The following is a 24,587-nucleotide window of genomic DNA, read 5'->3' as shown; positions in this document are numbered from 1 at the left end:
GTTGATGAAATGACAGACTGGTCAATTTTTAGGCCATTTTTGCGGTTTTTGGGCCGTCACGCCCAAACGGTTTGAGATAATCTCACGGGACCTTTTGCCCAACCAAAGTCTGGTTTTTTATAAAATTCACGGCCGGTTTTGGCCGGATCCGGCTCAAATTTTGCATGGAGTCATCCTTTGATATTCCCAACAGTTGATACTTGACACAGCAAGATCCCAGAAAAGTGTGGTATATCTACCCCCCCCCCCCCCCCACCTTCATTTTTTGCCGATTGATGGGCATTTATGGTAGAAAGGAGTTGTTTTATGAAGATCTTAATGAAGTTCCTTTATTTATTTAGGCAATTTAATTTACATACTAAATTTCATGTAAAGTAAAATTTTTTGCACATCCGACCGATTTTCGTCAAGATGAATTTCAATTGTTAAAACAAGAAAATATGGCGAATATAATACAAATATTTGATACAGAATTCTTTTGATGCATTAGTTATAATTTCAAGTTCACTATTAATGGCAATTGCAACTATTCCAATGTAGTTTAACAGAATATGCAATTTTATTGGCTTTTGTGTGAATGTGATGGGGTTTGACCAGGGACTTACAGGGATTTAAATGAATAAGAAAATTGCTGATAAATTAATGTTCATCTTAATGAAAGAAAACAACATTACCCTTTCTGCAGGTTACAATTAGAGGTTGAAACGTTTGGACACTCGACTGAGTGAACCAACCAAAGTTCAATTTAAGTCCCCAAAGTTGTAAAGTCAACATGAAAGCATTCTTATAAATAATAATAAGATAATAAGAATAATAAGATAATCCGGGAATGAGGTACGACCAACAAGCGAAATAAATCTATAATTTTTTTTTTTTTTTTTTGGGGGGGGGGGCAGATATAGAGGTCGTAAATTTTACGATGTGCTAATTACCAACGACAGATGAAATTACGCATAGGTTTCGAGAATATTTCTGAATTAATTTAATTGTTGGTATGAGCTGTTGTTAATCATCCATCCCTCCCTGGAAAACAGGCTATGTAAGAAGTTAAGAAAAATAAATATACAGTAGAACTGTTTATTTCTTTAATCAACAAAAAATATCACAATTTTCGTAGATATAACGACCATCATATGTTGCATAGATTTTAATTCTATGTTCATCATAATCACACACAATTAACTATTTATCACCTTGCCATTAACACATTCTCTATACATATCAGATTTCTTTTTTTAAGGTTTTCATTTTAATAACATTTTGACATATGAATTAAATTAAAAGCAAGGTAGTGTGTGGAAAATTATTTTTGTATAATACGATGTACCAATAGCGAGGAAAGGTATTCATAAAAATTTTTAATTACATAAATAAATAATTTTGATATTTCATTATAAAACAAAAAAAGGTTTACGATCCTTTTAATTAAAACTAGAAATACACAAATTATTAACAACCAGTAAGCACCAAAAAACTAATAAAATGATAATGGATAATTCGATTGAATGATTAAGGCACATAAATACACCATCTGTTAGGTAAACAAATGGGAGATTTTTAAGTTTTTAAATCTATAAAATTATCATAATTTTGAAATGATCAAAAAATACCCGGTTTTCTGTAAAGATCTTAAAAGAAATATTTTTAAAACCCTAACTCAGTGCTTACTTGCTGCAATAGGCAAAAATTGTTTGATGTATTTAATGTAAAATGACTTAATGAGGATAACTGCTCTTTTAAATTGAAACATCAATGTTTACTTGTTTATTTAATTTGAATATGTAAGATTTTAACAATCTGACACACATAATAAAAAAAAGTATAAGTTTAAAGAGAAAAGTAGGTTGCGGGTAAATTCCGTAATGGTGTGTGTTTTAAGGCTTAAAAACAGGAGTAGAACGATAATATTCACTAAATATGTGTATTCCTTATTGAAAAGAACTATAGACAAAAATAATAATTTTTATGTCACAAATTTTTTTTTTAAATCGGAAAATTCATCGAATGCTTAGCTCATGTCAAACTGACAATAAGAACAAAATTGACAAATATAAAAAAACTTTGAACGAGTTTCAAAAATTACAAATAATGCCAATTATTTCAAGGATATTAATTTTTAAAAACATTATTTGATTGTCTATGGTAATTCTATGTATCATATGTTAAAAATCAATTTTTGTCAGCTTGACATTAGCAAAGCTTTCGGTGAAAATTTCAGGTTTTTTAAGCAATTTTCAGAGGTGGATTCTTTAAAAACTTTTGCCCCACTAGAATCAGTTTCCCCCACTAAAATCAGTGGGGGAAACTAAAATTTTAGAGGGGATAATTTTGCCTCACTAAAATTTTAGTAGGGCAAAAGTTTTTTTTAGAAGTCACCTCAGATATCGTTAGCCTACAAAAATTTCTTTTTGTCTATGGCTCTGTTCAATAAAGAATACACATATTTAGAGAATATTATTGTTCTTAAGCCTTAAAACACATTACGGAATTGACCCGCACCCTACTTTTCTCTTTGTTTCAGCGTTGTGGAGCCGGAGACGGGAGCCGCCATATTTTGCTGGAGCCGGTGCCGTTATTTTTGTTCAAAAACGGCTCCGGGTTAACAAAAAAAAAATTTTGCGCTAATTATAATTTTGATAACTCTACTGTGTCGTGTGTAAATGCCCCTTTTAATTTTTTCAAGTCCATTTTTATCAAAAATTGAACTTTTATAACCTTCAAAAGTAAAAAATAGACTTGACAAAAAAGTTGACTTTTTCTTAATTTTAGGTCGGAGCCGCACCAAAATCAAACTGCTCCGCAACGCTGATTTGTTTTCTATCCATCATAAAAAGAGTAAAATTAGAACATTAATTCTAAATATTATTTATCAACTTTTTTGAAGAAAAAAAAAAAAATTTTTAAAATAGGTCTTTTTTTATCTAAATATTATCTTAAAATGAAAAAAAACATGATTTTTAAACACGATTTAGATTTAACCAGGTTCCCTCAGAATCACAATATACATCAGATTTATTAAGTTGAGGACTAAATACTTGTTTTGTTTTCATTCAAATTACATTTGGCGTTAGAAAAATAGTTGGATTTGGCTTATTTTGAAATAAAAGGCTTATTATTGTTTGAGATAATTTCAATTAAAACATTTTAAATTTTCTTTTTTCTGTCAAAAAGGTATCAGAATATATTTGTAGAAAAATAAGATTTAGTTTTCTGTTTGAAACCGTAAAAAATAGTAACTATTGTTTCTCATAAAATTTTTAAAATATGCAAAATATGGCATGTTATGACAGATATGAGGAAACCTGAGATTATTCTTTGTTTACTAAACATGCCCATATTTTCTTAATAATAGGAAATTATTACTTTAATTTGGCCGAATTGGTTTCATTACTACTTGTATTATTTTTTATCTATGCTAGGCTAACTGAATGAATTTTCTGACTGAATAATTTGACATTAGAAGGAGCGTATTAAGAGGACACCCCAATCTGTTACAATAGTAAATATTATTAGAATTTGGTAGAAAACTTACATATTACAAAATACACTTTCTTGACTTTTAGCTAGTTGTTAAATATTAACATACATAGGCATGCATATTAGAACAAGGTGATGCTAAAAAAGTGCTTAATTTAATATTTGGTGCATTGTGTTTTGTTTTTATGTTTTAATTAGAAAGTGAAATTGGAAAAAGGCATTAATAGGTATAAAACTTATTATTATGTCGTTTAATTTTCCAATCCAATGAAAACAAAAATGATTATGGCCATATAAACTCATTGAAAACAGAGAAAATGAATATTTGATATTACACATCACACACATTTATATACACCAACTATCACCTTTCACAGTCTTAGGGCTTAGTAGAAGTCTTTTAATTATATTCAAGGGGGAAATAATGTAATAAGCTTTTCTAAACGCAAATAAACCTAATATCCATAAACTCTTAACATATCTATAATCACAGTTGAAATATCAAAACAAAACTAAATGCCGCTAAAATTTTGGAATGTAAACACCAGCATTGAAAATGCCTATTTTTGATAACTTTTAATGTTATTAAGATCATTTTATTAATATAAAAGACAGCTAGCTAAGCCCCATAAAAACTGCAGATCACAAATAAATGATTCCACGAATATAACTCTCAATCTATGACACTGTATGGTAAAATATGCAAAAGCTCGAGTTCACCATTTTCTTTTTTATCATCTGGCACCTTTCTGTCCAATGAAACCATTTCATGCCATTCTTTGAATGTACCCGTGTGATCCTTCACTCCACCGATGTACTCCAAGGCACCGTTGTTCAGCTCCTCAATGACGGCCTCGGTAATCTCCAGCTTTGGTTTGTATACAGGTATAAGGCCGGGGATGTCCTCTTCCTCCTCATTTTCCAACTTTTCCTCCCATTCCGCTAGTACGGCCGCAGCGTCGAATGGCTCGAGCTGGCTAAGGATTTCCTCGACGGTTCGTTTTGGCGGCTGTTGGACGGCGGCGGTGGAGGTGTGCAGGAATGGAGTAGGCGTCACAGCAGGAGTGTTTATTCTACTGGAAACCTGAAATCAATAGAACAATGATGCTCCGAATTATATTTTTAAATTATGACATATCAAGTAGAGAAAATTGGCAGATCTTTATTTCAATAAAAAACTCTCATCGAGTTCCAGCGGTTAGTGAGATCTTAAGCCTCATCCGAACAAACGGATAAACACTTTCTACTTTTTAGTAGAGATGGTAGAACAAAAGTATTAGATTCCTATATTTCATCACCACAAAAGAAGAGAAAACTATATGCCGTTTAACAAAAAGGCATAAGAAACATTAAACGCGCATATAACTACTGAACAAATACAAATATTAGGGACAATTGAGTGAAAAGCCCTCTTAACCTCAAAACTTTATAGCTCATTGGTTAGATTTAAATTAAAATATTGCAAGGAAAGATATCTAAGCAACAATCATTTCTTTCACTAATCTACATAAAATAATGATCAAAGGGATCCAATTATCACCATTGCCATAAACCTTACACTACTGAACAAGAATGTTACCTGTGAGTTGCTGCGTGACTTAAGCTCTGAATGTCTGGATCTGGACCCAATACCTGTCCCGGGACGTGACAACACCTCTATCACATCATCCTCCTGGTCGACAATCAGAAAGATACGTTAGTTTTGTCTTTCACAAGGTGTGTGTTTATGTGGGGGAGGGGGTGGGGATAGATCCAGTAGGCCATAAATTAACAAGGATGACAACATCCATAAAAGCGAAGCTCTGAAATGGAAGGACAAACGGACATTAAGACTTGTATAATGTCAGAACTGAATAATCAGAATGCGAATGTATAAGAGTCAAAGCAAAATTGTAAGTAAATTTGTTGAAAAACTGCTTGATACAGGATAATGATTATGGACATACTTACATTTTTAGGACTTGATTATAGAGTTGCTTCGCTTTTAATATTGTACTTTGTTGTCCTAGGAATCAGTATACCAAAAATCAGACCAATCAGATAATTAGGACACATACAAATTTGTTGTTAAAAATGTAAAAAAATTAACATTTTTAAAATGGACGTGCGGACATTCTGGCAATGATTATAGAGTTGCTACGATTTCTAACTCGTACCTAACTATTGCAGGAATCACCATGCAAAATTTGAAATCGATAGGACAATTATAACATGCCTAAATTAACGAAAAAAGCTATTTAAAAAAGTAAAAAAATCAACATGTTTAAAATGGACGTACGGGCATTTTGGTAATGATTATAGAGTTGCTACGCTTTCTAAATCGTACCTAACTACTAAAGGAATCACCATGCAAAATTTGAAATCGATAGGACAATTCTAACATGTCTAAATTAACGAAAAAAGCTATCCGTGACGGACGGACGGACGGACGTACGGACGGACCGACCCTAATTATAGAAAAGCTTTGCTTTTAAAAATATTAGGGAACAACAGAAAAATCCAATTTACAGAAAAATAAGAAGTATTTAATAAAATTAAGGGGACCCTTAAATGGTGAGTTTTAATTATCCTAGTTTAACTACAGGAGTAATGATCAAGGGTATTAGGGGATAAAACAATGGACAATAAATTGTTATACATCCCAAATGAGGATAACAAAATTACCCATTCGGTAGATGAAATCTTTAGACACTACTATATAGATATGAAACAACCAGTTTTTGAGACAGAATTATATAATGTGGGTACCAGTGGAATAAACATCCAAATGTCCCCTCCCTCCCTGAATGATACAACTTTAAAATAAACTGGCGCATCTATCTTTCCTCTTCATCCCGCGCGATCACCGTAATCTCTTCATCGTCGTCGATGACAGTTGTTGCGACGGCTGCCGCTGCCACTGGCGGCTGTGACTGGGACGAGAAGAAGCGGTTCATTAGCTGTTCCTTGTTCTCGTCGGGGACTAGACTGGTCACATTGCCGCCGGCTGCGGCTGACGTTACCGCATCTGCCGCTAAGCCACCAGAATTAATGCCTGAATAAATTTACATCTTTGTTCAACTCCGACTATGAATTAGAATTTCCTTATTGAGTGAGTCTAAACGTCGCGTCCATTCGAAACGGATTGGTATGATCAGGTTAGTCATGTTAGAATTGTCCATTAGATTAGAAACTATTTAGTTAGATGCTTACTGTACCCCTTATTTATTACTTTTTTGGTATAATCCTCTAAGGATTTTTCGCCCTCAAAATTATAACTCTCCCCCCACCACAGGCATAAAATAATGTCTATGGCCGCAGCGCTCGGCCCCCTAGCTATATAACCTAACATATCCTAAATTAATTGTAGAAAATATCGTTTTTAAAATTTTAGAACAAAAATATCTAAGAGGTTAGTGCAAGTTTTTCTATTAATAACATATCCTTTACCGCTAAAAGCATTAACTCTAAAGTTAATACATATATTGGTGTTAGTAAATAATTCTTACCTAAGTTTTCTATAAGCTCTTTAGTTGTCTTCACCTTACCGGCCCGTTGGGCGCGCGATATCTGTGCTTTTAACATGTCAGACTCAAGCTTGGACCCCTTCTTGGAAGCAGTCAAGGGGGTCGTGGGCATGCTAATCATAGCATGGTTATCACTGCCGAGTTCCCGACCATCACGGTGGGACCGGTCTAGTCCGTTCTGGACCAAGGGGGGTATCACTAGGGAGGAATTGTTACTGCCATTGTCTAAACGAGAGCGTTTGGCGTCTAGGGCTCCACCCCCGTTGCCTATGTCGTATTCGTCACTGGCACGAAGACGTTTGTTGGTGGATGGCGGAAGGCGAGGCGTGGGTGGCGCCTTCACCACCTCCTGTACGATTTCTATGTCAGGCGAAGGAGATCTAAAAAGATGAAATAAACAAAATACATTTTACTAAAAAATATTATGTTTTTGAAGAAAAAAATATATCTACTGGGTACAGACACACAAACAAGACGTTGGTTTTTTAAAGCAACAAAAATTGAAGATCCAATGCAAAAAGACGAAGATACAAACAACTTTTAAAGAAACAGTATTTTTTTAGATTATTTAATGATTTATAAACCTTTATCTTAAGGGGGGGGGGGGGGGTTAATGCAACCATCTCGTAATCAATGTACAAATGGCACTTGGAATTCGAATTTCGATCTGAAATTTTGCATGAGTAATCCTTGGTAGGTCTATTTTCCCTAAATCGAACAAAAAGTTGGAAAAGTAACGGCTAGCGGCTCAGCCATTTAGCCATTTTTTGGCTTTATTTGAGGCAAATCCATCACGAAACCTATCTCCTCATAGTGCTCTTTGCCGCTCCAAAACGTTTTCAAACGGTTGTAGCCGGTAGTTGCTGGTACTAGAAATCTAACAAAATGTTTTTGTATCATTTCACATGACTTGAAGCAAAAATACCTATGTTTCAAATAGTTAATTCCTACGTAATTTATGACAGATTTGCCCTGAATATAGCCAAAAAAAAACGGCTAAACGGGTGAGCCGTTAGCCGTTACTTTTTGTTTGATTTAGGGAAAAGAGACCTACCAAGGATTACTCATGCTAATTTTTAGATCGAAATTCGAATTTTAAGTGCCATTTATACAATATACATTGATTACGAGATGGTTGCATTAATCCCCCCCCCCCCTCTTAAATTAAAACTAGTACATTTAGAGGTACACCAACAAACGTCCTACCGCAACAAACGTCCTAATGCGACATCTCTAAAGTAAAACCTCCTAAATTTTTGTATAAAAATTAGATCTTCCAAATTTTATTTTAAAATGTTCTAATATAAGAGGAAATATATATATTTTTTTATTTAAAACATCAAAGGTCTATTTTTGTAATGCACGGTTGTATCGGGTTCGAAACCATTCCGTTTGATGGCCAACACAGACTTTGGGAAAACTGTCGGACAGATTTTTAAAATTTACCTTTTGGTTAAAGTTATTAAAAAAATAATTTCAGTTAAAAATTATTTCCCTGTGTTTTATCGCCATTTTGAATTTTATCTTGTTAAATATTTTTACAATTAGAAGATTTTGTTCCTAAAGGAAGATTTTTTAAAATGAATAATTTTTGAAAATTTTAGGACGTTTATTTAAAGATATGTCGCATTAGGAGTAGGACGTTTGTCCCTTTAGATAGTTTGTTGCATTAGGATGTTTGTCGCATTATGATGTTTAGGACGTTTGACGCATTAGGACGTTTGTCGCAGTAGGAGGTTTGTCGGTGTACCCATTTAAACACCTTCTGTTGTTGTTGTTGAAATAAGGGGGGGGGGGGGGTTTAAAGCAACCATCTCGTAATCAGTGAGCAAATGGCACTTAAAATTCGAATTTCCATCTATAATTTTGCATGAGTAATCCTTGGTAGATCTATTTTCCCTAAATCGAACAAAAAGTTGGAAAAGTAACGGCCAACGGCTGGCGGCTCATCTGTTTTGCCATTTGTTTGATATCTATATTGCAAATTAGTCACGAAACCTCTCTCATCATAATACTCTTTTCTACTCCAAAACGCTATCAAACAGTTCTAGACGGTAGCTGTTGGTACTAGAAGTTTTAAAATTGGTTATTGCTATCATTTAACATGAATTAAACCAAAAATATGTTTTAAAAAGTTGATTTCTACGTAATTGATGATGGATTTACCCTGAAAATAGGCAAAAAACGGCTGAACGGCTGAGCCGCTAGCCGTTACTTCTCCAACTTTTTGTTTGATTTAGGGAAAATAAACCTACCAAGGATTACTCATGCAAAAGTTCAGATCGAAATTCGAATTCTAAGTGTCATTTGCTCACTGATTACGAGATGGTTGCATTAACCCCCCCCCCCCTTTATTCGTTTTACAGAAATAAAACATAATAAAAAGCTAAAAAAGTAATACATAGCTTCCCATCAATGCATAAAGTATTGGGATGTGCAATTCAAATAAATATATACAAAAAACATGAAGTGCGAACCATATTATTCTTAGAATTTATGGTACACCGACAAACCTTCTAAAGGGACAAACATCCTAATGCGACAAACGTCCTGAACCTCATCATACGACAAACGTCCTAAAGCGACAAACCTTCTAAATGACAAACCTCCTAATGCGACAAACCTCCAGAAGGGACAAACGTCCTATGCGGCATCTATTAAGTAAAACGTCCTAAAATTTTTCAAATAAGGGGGGGTTTTTAATGCAACCATCTCATTATCAGTGAGCAAATGGCACTTAGAATTCAAAGAGGACTATCCACGAACGAGAGCACATGATTCTAAGTACCTTCCAGCATTGATCCTTAGTATTTTCTTTCAGAATATAATAGGACACCATATATTATTAATATATTGACGAGAAAATTTATGTTTCACCATGTTTTTTTAGGTATTTTAATTGATTTTGAAAACTTTTATGAAGCTAATTCTTTTAATAAAATGGATATTTGATGATCCATATGCGAATACTCGTGTTATATAGATTGTAAATTAATCCATATTAGCATTAATTTAAACATACATATGAGATATAGTAAGTGTGCTTTTGACTTTTTAAAAATTTTAATCATTTGACAACATGGACAATTAAAGACACCCCAAACTCAACAAAACGTTTGATAGAATTTTATGGACATTTTTTTACTTTTCTTCAACTTGAAGTGGTGAAACATAAATTTTCTCGTCAATATATTATTTATTGATAGTGACCTATTATATTCTGAAAGAAAATACTCAGGATCAATGCTGGAAGGTACTTAGAATCACGTGCTCTTGTTCATGGATAGTCCTCTTTTGATATAAACTTTTGCATGAGTAATCCTTGGTAGGTCTTTTTTCCCTAAATCGAACAAAAAGTTGTTAAAAGTAACAGCTGGCGGCTCAGCTGTTTAGACGTTTTTTGCCAATTTTCAGGGTAAATCCATCATCAATTAAAAAGTAATCAACTTAAATCCATCATCAATTACGTAGTAATCAACTTAAATCCATCATCAATTACGTAGTAATCAACTTAAATCCATCATCAATTACATAGTAATCAACTTAAATCCATCATCAATTACGTAGTAATCAACTTTTTAAAACCTATTTTTGGTATGATTCATGTTAAATGATAGCAACAACCATTTTAAAAACTTCTAGTACCAACAGCTAACGTCTAGACCCGTTTTATAGCATTTTGGAGTGGCAAATAGTATTATGTGAAGATAGGTTTTGTGACTAATTTGTACATTGTACAATAGATATCCAAAAAATGGCAAAACGGCTGAGTCACCAGCCATAACTTTTCTAACTTTTTGTTAGATTTAGGGAAAATAAACCTACCAAGGATTACTCATGCAAAATTTCAGATGGAAATTCGAATTCTAAGTGCCATTTGCTCACTGATTACGAGATGGTTGCATTAAAAACCCCCCCCTTTTTTTAAAAATTATAGGACGTTTTACTTAATACCAGAACCGTTTTATAGCGTTTTGGAGTGGCAAATAGTATTATGTGGAGATAGGTTTCGTGACTATTTTTTACAATAGATATCCAAAAAATGGCAAAACGGCTGAGCCGCCAGCCGTTACTTTTCTAACTTTTTGTTAGATTCAGGGAAAATAAACCTACCAAGGATTACTCATGCAAAATTTCAGAGGGAAATTCGAATTCTAAGTACCATTTGCTCACTGATTACGAGATGGTTGCATTAAAAAAAACCCTCATAAAATAAAAAAATCTTCTAAAATTTGAGGACAAAATCCACCACTGTTAAAAGGTTGAATAATAAAATCCAAAATACAATACCTACACACGGACCTAATTCAAAATTGAATTATATTTCTTGAATAACTTTGTACTCAGGATGAAATTTAAAAATCAGCCCAACAGCTTTCGCAAAGTCTGTGTTTGCTATCAAATGGCATGGTTACGAACCCATTACATCCTTGCATTACAAAATTCGACCTTTAATTTAAAAAAAAAAATTGAGGAGGTTTGTCGGTGTACCGAATTTATGGTATATTTTGACTTTTTCATAAAGGTTTACTATGCTATCTATGAATATTAAGCTTTCTGGATGTTTATAAATGCGCCAGATACTTGGCCTTCGTATTGCCCATACACACATACCCCCATTAAAAACTATTAAATATCAATGAGATGACTAATTACAACGTAATTTTGCTTAATAATCGTATATTAACTGTGTACATACATATAATTACAAAATAAACATACCTTGAATTTGGTAAACTATTCACAGGCAAAGAATTAATAGGAACAAAAGGCTGTGGCGAAGTGGGCCGAGACCCTACAGGACTCGATTCTCCGCTCGACAGTGTCACCGTTGCCGGCGAGACCCGCGGCGTAGAGCGACTCAAAGAGGGCGAAGCTCGTGCCGAGCGCACTCCACCCGCGTTTTGCATGCCTCCCTGCCGCATGTGATGAGTCGCAGGCGACATATTTGTCCGCATCGCCGGAGAAAGATTGGACCGCAGGCCTGGCGAAAGGTTAGAGCGTAGTCCAGGCGATAAATTTGAGCGCAGGCCGGGCGAGAGATTGTTGCGCAGCCCCGCAGGGGAATTGATGCTCCTCTGGTGAAGAGAGGCAGCATCCACAGCCGAATTGATTCTATTACCCAAGGTATTGCCGTTTGTCGCGGCCACACTATTATTGTTTTCGCCGCCCCGGCCGGCGGCTGCGGCAGTCACTCCTCCGCCGGGCGGGGGGCCACTTTCTGACAATAGAGAGCGCCATTTTTTCACCAAGCTCTTTGCGCGATCTGCTAATAGTCTGTCTTTGGATTTTCGCCTAACTTCATTAATATGCTTCCCTAATCGGGTGGCCTAAAAAGATAAAAAATATTAATTAAGTACCTAGCAAAAGGGATAGTTGCATGGAGTGCATTTCAAAATTATGATTTCAAGCATAAACAACAAGTATACCAACTAACATATATAATTTTGTATTACAATAGGTAAATAACAAACAATTAGACATCACTAAATTGGTCGTCATGCTGTTTTTGTGAAAATAAGCCAGCTATATAAATTTCATATATCATAAGAATACGATTTTCAAGTCTTGAAATTTTTAAAAACTACATTGTAGAATATTGAAATTTTTCAATATATGCCCTATAAATGTAGTTGAAACCGTTAAATAGGGAAAATTATGCAGTTCCCTAATTCAAGTTTAAATGCATCTCGTGCAACTACATCTTTTCCATAAAAAAAATAGGTTAATGCTGAACTATAGTTTTTAAAAATATAATATTAGAGTGTCCTTAAATAATAATGATATGACATAGAATGAAAAATTAAATGGCTCTATATTACGGGGTCACAAGGATAAGACAATATTGAACATATCAATCTTCTCCAAATCTAGTTAATATTAAATTCTGCTTTTTGTAAACAGTAAATATTTATAGCGGGATTAGTTTATCATTATTCTGCCATTGTCCTGTTTCTTCTTTATACTTTGAGACTTATTATTGCAAAGTATCAGACTAAATGTGCAAATAAATTAAATTGCTGTTTTTTTAAACTAATGAAGGTCATATCATTCACGTTAAGGACTTCTTTAAATTTTTGTTCAGTCTTTTTATAACGAAACCTTTATGGCAAAATTTGGAATTATTTGTTTTTATTCTTTTTGTTACATGAGAGATTAAAGTTGTTAAATCATAAAAAATAATAAATGAAATCAATGTATAATTTTTGACTTATATTTTTCCCCATTTTAACTTAACCTTTTAATTATAATAAACCTAATAAGATAGGGGGTATGATAATAATTGTAGATATCTCGTAAGTATTCCAGTAGAACATTGACATAAGTTTTTAAGAATCTTAGAGAACTTAAAGATATTTAGAGACCAATTTTATAAAATGTTTTGACTCAACATCGCGTTTAATGCTAATAAACGAAAAAAATAACACGATCGAGATGTATTTAAGAATTGGACTTTTAAACTACTGTTTCATAGAAGTCATAGAGTTTAATATTTAAAGACGGTATCTCGTAGCTGAATTAGAACATAAGTTAAATATAGAGTAGCTATGCTTCTAAACTAGTATACAATACCTCCAAAGCCTCTTTTGTAATATTGTAATTTTCAAGCTCTTGGATAACCTCCGACACAATTCCCATGTCAACCACCTGAAATAAATAAATAACAATCACAAATATTCTAGATTTTCCACAGGGACACGAAGTATAAGTCAAAGGACGATAAATCAAGCTTCTCCCAAATTTAGACGGCGGAGCGTAGCTAGCAAATAATTGCGGGAGGGAGTGGGAGTTGTATACTTGTCGTTCGTTTTCTTCATAAAACTGACATTTCCTAACCCGGATATAATTTTACACGAAACCCTGCGGGATAAGTTCTAATAAGGTTAAACTAAATTATCTTTTAAAGTGCGTATTAACTTTTTTTTTTACAAATGTTTGAAGTAACAAAGATAATAAGAAGCTTGTAAACAAACTAACTCTTTTTATACTAGTTTGTTTTAGTTTTTACGGATTAAAATGACCTCAAAATGTACTTTCTTTTAACAAAAAGATGTGTCAAATGAAAAAAAAAAGATAATATAATTTGTTAATGCGTTATTGGTTTTGATTTTTACAATTATGAACATGATTTAAAGTTTTATTAACTCTTTGGTATTACAAAACCCGAAAGATCAGCATACAAAGCTTATCTTTCCAAATACCACTTTTTTTAGTAGCGAAGCTACTCTATAATTCACTTTGTCTGTCCGTACGTCTGTCAGTCAGTAACGCTATGGGAGAAACGTGATTTCTCGGCTCCTATTAGAGATAAGCAGCTGAAATTTTAATGAAGATTACTATGGCATATGCTCATCTATACATTGTTTTGTCCGTCTGTCTAATAATTGGGGTGCTAGATCGATTCCTAGATTTTTACGTTTTTGCCCGTCTGTCTAATAATTGGGGTGCTAGATCGATTCCTAGATTTTTACGTTTTTGCAATTTTCTCGATTCCTGTTCAAGATTAACAGCTGGAATTTTCAGGGATTAAATAAATTTAAATTCTACATATTTCCATTAAGTTTTATTAAGATGCCTTTATTGGTTGGGGTGCTAGATCGATTCCTAGATTTTTAGGTTTTCATGATTTTTTCGATCCCTATTCAGGATAGACAGCTGAAATTTTTAGGGATTGAATAAGTTTAAGCTCTACATATTTCCAACAAGTTTTAAAGTGATACCCTTATTGGTTGGGGTGCTAGATCAATTCCTAGTTTATAAGTTTTTTGTGACTTTCTTAACTCCTGTTAAAGTTAAACGGGTGGAATTTTTAGTGATTAAAATAGTCATTATTCTACATATTTTGACCAAGTTTTCTGAAGTCTTACTATTGGTTACAAATTTTGATTTTAACGTTTTTCTTATTAGCTTAAAAAGACCATCGTACATTTTTTAAAGGTTTCGTAATTTTTATTATTGACGTTTTTATATAACATTCATAATTTTTTAGCTTTGCTACTTATGGATGTTGTCATCCTTGTTTTGTGTAAATAACATTGTTATGTATTTGATTCTATGTAAATTGTGAACATAACTTTATATCATATAAAGTTTATAATCATTTTAGTACAATATATTTTTGAATTTGATATCTGGAAGTACGGAACCGGCTCCTACCTTAAAATTAATATATCAATTTTTGTTCATTATTGAATTTGATAAAATAAAATAAATAATATAAAATATTTTGCTTTTATTTGATTAAAGCTATATAAAAGTAGAAGGATTTGTGTTTATTTGTTAAGTAACAATAGTTTTTCAGTTTATTATATAGAAATAGACCGTTGCCAAATTACAATATTACTTTAAAAAATCATTTATAGCTAATCTGGAGCCGGAGCCGTTTTTAACGAAAAATACGGCTCCGGCTCCACCAAAAATGTTGCTGCTCCCGGCTTCGGCTCCGAAACGCTGTAAAACAAGAAAATGAATAAAGTTTAAACCTTTTTAATAAGGCATTTTCTTTGTTTATTTAATGTTCTGCATGTTAACATCTAAATAACATGGTAATATTCCAATAGCGTAATATGAAAAAATAAAATAAAACAATTGCAAAAGAATTTTCCATTTGCAATTTGATACTTTAAACAATAAAATTGCATCTATACAACTTTAATTCAAAGTGGATGTTCTCTTAAGAGAAAAATTCGAGTTTATATATAATAAGATGAGAGTTATATTTTTGTTCATCATGTCTAATATAAGTTCAAATGAAAAGGAAAATCTATTACCACATAATTTTCAGAATTGGCATGACAGAATGGTCTTTATTGTGAGGAAAAGGTAAACAAAATGAAAATTTTTAAATGAAACACTGTCAGTGTCAAACCAAAGAAAATGGCGTTAAAATATACACAAACCATTTTCATTGAAATTCCCACTTTGTACTTTGAAATTTATGAACTTCTGAATTAAATCCTTTAATTTATTTTGTTCGGAATAGTCCTAATCTTTTTTGACTTTGAGAAATTGAATTAAAAATAAAAATGTGATTTCAATCTTTATCGTTTAAAGGATCATTATTATAATAATACTTGATAAGATTAAGGAATTTTTGGGCGTACTTAATTTGTTATATCCCCCGTATAATAACAGACAAATTCCAAAGTAATTCAATATTTTCCGTGGACTCAATTAAGGGAAAATTACATGGAACTCTAGAAAAATAATCCATATTCTATAAAATTAATTTCCAGTTGCTTGTTGCGCTGTAGTTCATAATCTATATGTATATAAGCGTCCATCCTCGAATTTAATAAGTCTCGCTCGCCTTGCTTTACTTTATAGCTTACACCTGCCTATATCAGCTGATTTTACACACAAAAACATTCAAACTTTATTAATCCTTTCTAATTCTGAATTATATAAATATTTATCCATTACAAAATAAGCATCTATATCATATATACGTGATTGTTTGATTCTTTTTTCATCCCATATTGTCCCCCAAACTTGCAACGATTGTGCAATTAAGCCTTGAAGTTGGAATTGTTAGGAGTAGTATAAAGAGCTTAATAATATGATTAACAAAGAACTTGATTTTGACACAAAATGACCCAGGAGCGATAAATTATTTTTTTTATTTATATATATTAGCTGTCTATCTTTATGATTATATATAAAATGTATTATTTTATTAACTTCTGAATAAAGTTTATTATTTGCTTTAAATAACTAATTATGCTAATTTTAGAAGAATTATAAGGGCGATCAAAATTTATCAGATTAAAAATTATCCAATTCTAGTAGAAATGTTAATTTAAGTTTAAGCATTTATGGAAATTTTGGAATTTTAAAAAGGGTTAAAACATAAGTTTGAAAGAAAAATTATGTCCATTAAAACTCTTGCATAAACATGTATCAAGTTCAAGCTTGAAAAAAAAGAGAGTCCTTTAGTAAGGAATGATATACAACAAGGGAATAAAAAAAGAGGGGTTTTAATACTGTGGAGGGGGTGTGGTTGTGTATGTAAGTTTTTAGAGGGAGATCATTGACAGAGCAATTGGTAGTTATGGAAGTGGGGGGGGGATATTTTGTGGGGAGGTAAACATTCAATTTCACTACATAGAGAAATTAGAAAAAAAGGGAAGAGTGGGTAAAGAGAGATGGAAAACTGTTTGAAGCTAGTCTAGTCCATGTTCAACGTACGTTACAGCAGCTCTTCTTCTTGTGCTTGCTCGTGCATAGATATCCGTCTGTCTGTGTGATATTTAGTTTGTGGAGGTGATTCTCATTTCCAAAGTAAAGAGGCAGTTTTGCTACAGAAAGAGTTATAGGAAGAGGGAGGGAGTAAATTTCAGTTATACTCCCTCTTTGTAGGTCTAAGGCCTGAGTCAATTAATACAACCCCCCTCCCTCCTCCACAAGGGCTAAACATAAAGGATTTTATTAGGAATAAGGGGAAGTAGCATAGAAAAATGGAGGAGTTTTATTTTTGTGAATATGTAAAGTCTCTGTCTGTGAAAATGTTTTTGAGTGAAGAGTCTGTATGTTTGTTTGTTGTGGCAACTGGCTGCTCCTGCTTGTGGCAGCCTGAAGCTGACTATCGGGAGGCTTACAACCCGACCCAACACGACGAAAACATACCACATCGGACATTGCAAGCTATAGAAACTATTTGAGAATTAAATTATAAGTGAGAATATAAACATAAAGATCAAAATAAGTGTCATAAATATTTTAAAACTAAAATAAGAATTAAGCTTTTTGAAAGAGTGAAAATTACATTCACAAAATTTTGTGATAATAAGACAGAGCATTTAAATATACGTAATAAATATTGAATTAATAAAAAAGCATACTTATCAAGTGATAAAAATACAAGATATAAACACAAAAAATACGTATGACTCATAAAAAAAACAACCTACATCAGATTCAGAAGGCGAGAATTTTTAGTTGCAAGGTTCGACTTGGGCAAGAATTGGAGTGTTTACTTTTGCGCATGCACCGTACCGGCCCTATCCATAGTCAGTCGGTGTGGCCAGCTCAATACAGCACGCTGCTGTTTACAGAGCACTTCTCTTCCCCCCCGCCATGCTGCAGGCTGGCACACAACACACGAGTCGCACCCGCACACACACTCCCCACATTACTACTGACTGGTGCTGGCTGCTCTACATACAATATTTTTATATACTTTACTGTGCTTCTTTTATATATACGGTGTTCTTTACTTCAACAAAAGTGATAAAAATCAGGTAATTTAAATAATTTTCTTAGTCTTATTAAAAATTTCGATCCTTTTGTTCATGTTTTTATTGTGATAAAATGCTTTAAATTCCCATTATTTCGAGCAAAATGTGGCAATTTTTAAAGGTGGCGAAAATTATACATTACCGTTCCATTTTAAGGCAAAAATGCTTACATTATAATCACTGTCGATTCCTTTGAATAATTTCTCCCGTATGAGCAAAGGATCTAAACTCATCAGGCCACAAAATGAGGAAATTTGTTGAGCATGGAACAGCATCCACCTTTATGTCACAGCGGGCCGACATCAACTGAGTTTTGTATGGCGGACATGCGCACACCGAGCCTCTGACGTCACGGACAGGGTCACCGAATTTGCGGGACTTGCAACTGTTGAACAATTGTCTCAACTTTCAAATTTAAAATTTGTATTCAATTTTTTCGTGTTTTTAAATAATTAACACATGTTTTACATAGTAAGTACTTCCTTTTAAAATTACAACAAGAAACACAGACACTTTAAAATTAACATTTGCACATTGTAATTAAAACAAAGTTTTAAAAGCATCAATTTCCATAAATAAATAACTTGGCAATTTTGTTGGCTTTAAATATAAAAATCATATTTATTTAATTGGAAATAAAAAATAATCACAAAAATATTTGGCAACCTGGCTTACACAATTTTTGCCGAGTAACTTGACAAATTCTCAGAGAGGAATTCACCCGACATTAGCCACGTACTTATATAGGCCTATGATAAAATTTTAATGTAATAAAACTTAGTTTAATCAATATTCTAAATTTTTTATGTCTTTGTAATATGTACGATATATTTTTATCGTATTTTTAAAAAGATTTTAAATTAATAATTCTGTAGAAATTAGACTTATTTTCGGGGCTTAAGTAAAGTGTGTGTATCTAAGAATTTGGACTTTGTATATAGAGGACGGACGGAGAGTTGGAGAGAGAGAGAGAATTCAGTGGCAAAGTAGAGAGTCCACGTTGAACACTAAACTCTGTTGTTAGTTCCGACGAAAACGGGATTCTAGAATGTAACACAGACATGCTACTGGGAGGATAGAAAATGGGATTCAGAAGTCGTATAGAAACGCACGCAACTGGGGATGAAAAGCAAAACGGGATTTGCAAATGTACCATAAAAATTGCAAAGCTTGAAATCTATCTGACAATTCTAATATGCCTACATCAACGATAAAAGCTATCCGTTACGGACGGACGTACGTCGTACAGCCCATATTATTGGAAAGAATTTACTACTGTGAGGAAGTTAAACGGGATTCTAAAATGTTATATAGAGACTGGATGATAGAAAATATTATCATTAATGTTACGTAGACTGTCTTATTTCCTACTTATAAAAAAAAGTATTTTTTAAAACACATACCTACATTTTTAGGCAATATATACTATGATTTTCCCAACTAATTTAATCTCGTCTTTGTTTTTATAAAAAACAAATATTGCCTTATTTCAATTAAGAAGGCATAAAATATCCAATATACAATATGTCCAAACAAGACTTGGAATACAATATACCTAATATGGAAATACTTATATTTTAAACCTGATAATAGAGATGCTTCACCCACAAGATATTGTCCAATCATGAAAAAAAGCGGTATAATTGTAAAGGATTCTTGAAACATAATGTAAGTAAAGCTGTTTTCAATGAACATGTTTTATATGTAGCCAATGACTTTTTGGTAACCATACAAGAGTTGCTACGCTCTCAAAGTGTACCTAACTAATATAGGAATCATCAAGCCGAGTTTAAAGTTTATTGCTCAAGTTTTAATTAGATTTTTTTATTCAAGGACTAACAATGAATTTTAATACTAAATATAAGACACAAACTTTGTCAAAGTTTTAAACTTAATTATGAGTTCAAAAGTTTTTATGATAAATTATAAATAAAGTTGCTTAAAATATGCAAGTTGTATTGAAAAATGTTTTGAAAAATTTAAAGAAACAATGCATTGATATTCACACATGATCAAACAAATCATATTTTTAATGATTACGCAAGGACGATTGTATATTGTAGCATCAGTAAGTTTTTAATATAAAAAGAATATAATGCAAAAATTAGGAAATCAATGATTTTTTTGTCATATTAATTAACTAAATCATACCTAAAATAGTTTAAATATTTAATTTTTTTTCTTCTGTATTTGCCATGATTATTATTTAATTCCCTTACAGTTAAGATAATAAAACAAGGATGACAACATCCATAAAAGCGAAGCACTGAAACGGTAGGACAAACGGACATTAACACTTGTATAGTATCTGAACTGAAAAATCGGAACATAAATGTATAAATGTCGAATCAAAATTGTAGGTAAATTTGTTGAAAACTGCTTAAAAACAGGATAATGTTTATGGACATACTTACATTTTTGGACTTGATTATAGAGTTGCTTCGCTTATAATATTGTTCTTTGTTGTCCCAGGAATCAATATACCAAAAATCAGATCAAACGGATAATTAAAACACTTGAAAATTTGTTGTTAAAAAAGTAGAAAAATCAACATGTTTAAAATGAACGTACGGACATTCTGGTAATGATTATAGAGTTGCTACTCTTTCTAAATCGTACCTAACTACTAAAGGAATCACCATGCAAAATTTGAAATCGATAGGACAATTCTAACATGCCTAAATTAACGGAAAAAGCTATCCGTTACGGACGTACGTACGGACGGACCGACCCTAATTATAGAAAAGCTTCGCTTTTAAAAAGTACTCTTGTTTTTACTTTTTTTGTAGGGAGATCCTTAAAAATTCTAGTCCACACGTCAAATGACTCCTTTACATCTCATTTCTAATTGTTGTACCTATATTTTAAGTATATGGATTAAATAAGTCTCGGAGACATAACTGTTCCTGTTGAGAAACAGTATTGCTAATAATTTAAGTTTCTCGTCAGTAGATATATTAATCAGACTTACTACATTTTTCAGTGTACTAGTTGCTTAGCCTTTGGGAGGGTGCGGGGAGGCCAGGAAATTAGCCTAAAACCACACTTATCCATTTATTATGCTTCCCATTCCAGTATTTTCCAATCAGCTCTAGCCAAAAAAAAGTTTCTACTTTTTCTTAAAAGATAATCAAAGTAATAATTTCTTTTTTGCTTTATTTTCTTTGAGAAACGGTCCATCGTAATAAGTTGGAATAAACAACTATTCCTATATTTCTACGAATCCAATTCATTTCTTCTATTTGAAGACAAAATTGTGGGGGGGGGGCAATTACCTTCAGCTACTAGATTTATATCAGACTAACACTTACTTTATTATATTATCTAGATACTTTATATGAAATGCTAGTTAAATTAATAATTAAACAATAATTCATGAAGGATATTGGGATAAGCTTAAGGAGAAAAAGTTTATTTTTTATTAACACTAACCCGCGATCGTTCCTCAACGGGTGCAATCAAAGGGTGGTTGTCTATTGGATGTTCCTTAACCTAATATCCATCAGTGGACGTCAGAGTATTGCATAATAATTTTTGTTTTCAATTTAATGCTACCCCCTAGATGCAGAGGAAAAGCCAAAACAAAAGTATCATTGAATTTTAATTTGAATATTTCATTTACTTAATTCTTTACATCCTTGATTGATATTGCGAAAAGAAAGGGTTAAGTGTAGAAATTGAAAGGGAACTAAAAAGAGATTCCAGCAAAAGTATTCAACCGGAAATAGCTATAAAGAAAATTGCAGGGATAATGGGATAGGAAAATTGAATATTGTGAAACCTTATATTTTAATATCAGTATGCAAACGACAAGAAGACAAACACAAAGACTTAATACCGTTACTGAAATTTTTAATAAAATCAATTGTTAGATTTTTTGGTTTTTAACATAGGTATATTGTACACAAGTAGCGCGTCCCTATTATTTAGGAGCTATGTATTTGAAGAGAGTGGTAAGGGACAAAAAAATAGTCTGAATCCATATCAACACCTAAATTTATATATAAAAAAGCCCTAAATCATCAAGTGATTTATGCTTATCCTCCCTAAAATAGATTTAAGGCCTCATTGGTCTAGTTGTTAGCAAGATCTTAATGAACAAACTTAAATCTTAGTACTTAATATAATAGTATATGATCATGTATATTATTATTTATGTATCAATTAATTTATTAGATTGACTTTATTTCAATTGTTAATGCCTAAAGCCCTGAAAAAGTTGATTCAAAGGGGGTTACACCCTTTGCATTTAACAATGTCATGTGAATACTAAATTCATTCAAATAAGTCCAGGGGTGACATGCTTTACTTTAAATGATTTTGCTTAACAATTTGATTTGCCTTCAAATAAATAAAAATGTAACATGACCCCTAATAGCCAAGTTTTAGTAGGGTTATTAAACAATAATAATTTTCATAAGGACACTTAAATTAAACACATTTATCCTCCAGAATGATATTTTACTCGTGGAAAAGTTAGAGGATAAATACCTATCAAATGTTTAACCGAGTTAAATAGTTATAAAGCAAGTATAAAAACATCCAAAGTTAGCGCAACTCAGAAAAAGACAAGAGGGCATGGCAATGTGAGCTCATTAGTTTCAGTAAACTAGCAATCTATCTAAGATGGTAGCCGAGAAAATTTAGTATATTTTAAACAATGTCATTGAATGAAGGACAGACAAATTAAGTCGTAGAGTTTATGCTGATTGAAAAAGAGATTCTTCACATTAAATTCAAAATTTCTTTATCTGATATCAGTCAAATAGATTACTTTTTCCTTATAATAGTGCTATGCATTGCCGACGGAACACATTGTTTTTCTTCCATCTAACTTAAATAATAGGATAGAAAATTTCGTCTTAGATAGGCGGTCAGACTTGTAAACATTTGCAACTAAGAAGTCTATGTCCAAAACAATAGATTACTTTCATAAATTTTATATGTTTATTAATAAAACTATATTTTTCAGGTGGACCAAGAACGAGAAAACAGCATAATGGCGAAAACAAGCAGTCGCGGCCAGTGGAGAAATTCAAACAAGCCAGGAGTTATAGCAATGATTGACCCTGGATGAAAAACAAATATTCCTGATATTTGGATCAATTTGAGAATTCGTGAAAAGTTAAGCTTGTACTAGAGATCTTACGTGGAGTTTTTGAAAGAAAGAGATGAATCGCGATAGTTAAAATCATTATGGAACGAAGATAGATATAAACAATGGAAAACTAATAAGTCTTTGTCTGCCTTGCATGGTTCCATCAACCCTTGTTCAATTCTGGAGCCTTCTAAATCAGTTTATTTAAAAAGGTAAACAAATTACCTATTCTACATATGTACATAATACATGTAAAGATCCAAATTTAGATCTGGCACTGTTAGTGTTCATGGTAAAATGTTGCTACTGCTAGAATCTATCATTAAAAAAAAGTAGCTTGATGTCTGTCCGTCTGTCTGTCCGTCTGAAGCTTAAGATCTTGTTAACCGCTGAACCGATTGGGCTCTACTATCAGGGATTATACCTACTGGTCCTGTGATGGTTTAAAGCTATTTTCCTGGGGAGTGGGACACCCCCAACCCCCCCAAAAACTAAAAAAACCACCCCCACAAATTTTTTTTTTACCTTTTTTGTAAAATATCAGTAACTGCTGAACAAATTGGGCTCTACTTTTCTGGGAATATACCTACTGGTCCTCCGGTGGTTTTAGGCTATTTTCTTGAGGGGTGGGACAACCCAAAAAAAACAAAAAATTCCCCCCCCCCATTTTTTTTTCTTTTTTCAGAAGATTTCCTTGGTCCTTTTTTTTCTTTTTTTTTGCAGGAGATTTCCTTGGTCCTTTAACGAATTTCACCTTAATTTTTTTTGATCACCTCTTGGGGCAAAGCCACTAGAGGCTAGGGGCGAAGCCGCTAGTCATTAAAAAATTAAGAACCTTAGAGACTGGTCTTTGAATAAACTGGAATAGCCAACACTCAATAATTATCAGTAAAGCGAGACCGACTTATAAGACCAAAGTGTTCGCGTAAATGAATCAAAAATTGTATAATTGAATATTCTTGTAATTCCATCTTAGTATATTAACATGTTAATGATATTTACTTTTTTTTCAGGTTGGCTGAGGATTGGCTGATTACCAAATAATCTGATTACTGATTAGAGATCAAGAAAGAAAGAGAAATAGATAGAGATCATAACATCAAACCAAAACAAAATCATTAATTAAGAACTTTTAAAAAGAACCGTCTAAAGTGCAAAATCTTTAAAAATCGGTGAAAAAATTACATAAATTTTTAATATTTTACCAATACAAAAATAAAAACTTATTTCAAATAAAAAACCTTAAACTTTATTTTTTGTATCGTTAAA

General features: G+C 32.5%; 1 protein-coding gene and 1 long non-coding RNA gene across 51 annotated transcripts; one reads left to right on the top strand and one right to left on the bottom strand.

Annotated features, from left to right (window-relative positions):
* Positions 1 to 1,063: 1,063 nt before the first annotated feature.
* LOC145329595 (uncharacterized) lies at positions 1,064 to 18,548 on the bottom strand. Of its 50 annotated transcripts, none has more exons than XR_013882983.1 (10): positions 18,391 to 18,548; positions 13,557 to 13,631; positions 11,706 to 12,313; positions 6,966 to 7,363; positions 6,305 to 6,511; positions 5,057 to 5,151; positions 3,933 to 4,561; positions 2,500 to 3,089; positions 1,716 to 1,797; positions 1,064 to 1,431 (listed from the first exon to the last, which is right to left on the bottom strand). XR_013882983.1 is itself a non-coding variant. In XM_080174067.1 (8 exons), the coding sequence occupies exons 1-7, from the start codon at positions 18,493 to 18,495 to the stop codon at positions 4,151 to 4,153; spliced, it is 1,899 nt and encodes a 632-aa protein (XP_080030193.1). In that variant the 5' UTR covers positions 18,496 to 18,548; the 3' UTR covers positions 1,064 to 1,474; positions 4,114 to 4,150. The 50 variants fall into 50 exon arrangements, 2 of the variants coding, with proteins under 2 accessions (XP_080030193.1, XP_080030186.1); XR_013882980.1 differs by having other exon boundaries at positions 1,064 to 1,474; positions 1,669 to 1,797; positions 2,505 to 3,089; XR_013882971.1 differs by having other exon boundaries at positions 1,669 to 1,797; positions 2,505 to 3,089.
* Positions 16,412 to 24,570, top strand: LOC145329711 (uncharacterized). Its single transcript, XR_013883063.1, has 3 exons — positions 16,412 to 18,223; positions 23,193 to 23,530; positions 24,332 to 24,570. It is a non-coding gene; the product is annotated as an uncharacterized LOC145329711 (long non-coding RNA).
* The last annotated feature ends 17 nt before the right edge of the window (positions 24,571 to 24,587 follow it).

This window comes from Acartia tonsa, chromosome 1 (genome assembly GCF_053477335.1).
Source record: "Acartia tonsa isolate MP-2025a chromosome 1, ASM5347733v1, whole genome shotgun sequence".
In the NCBI taxonomy this organism is placed as follows: domain Eukaryota; kingdom Metazoa; phylum Arthropoda; class Copepoda; order Calanoida; family Acartiidae; genus Acartia; species Acartia tonsa.
The sequence above is the reverse complement of the archived record's forward strand: the minus strand, read 5'-3'. Positions and strand labels throughout refer to the sequence as shown.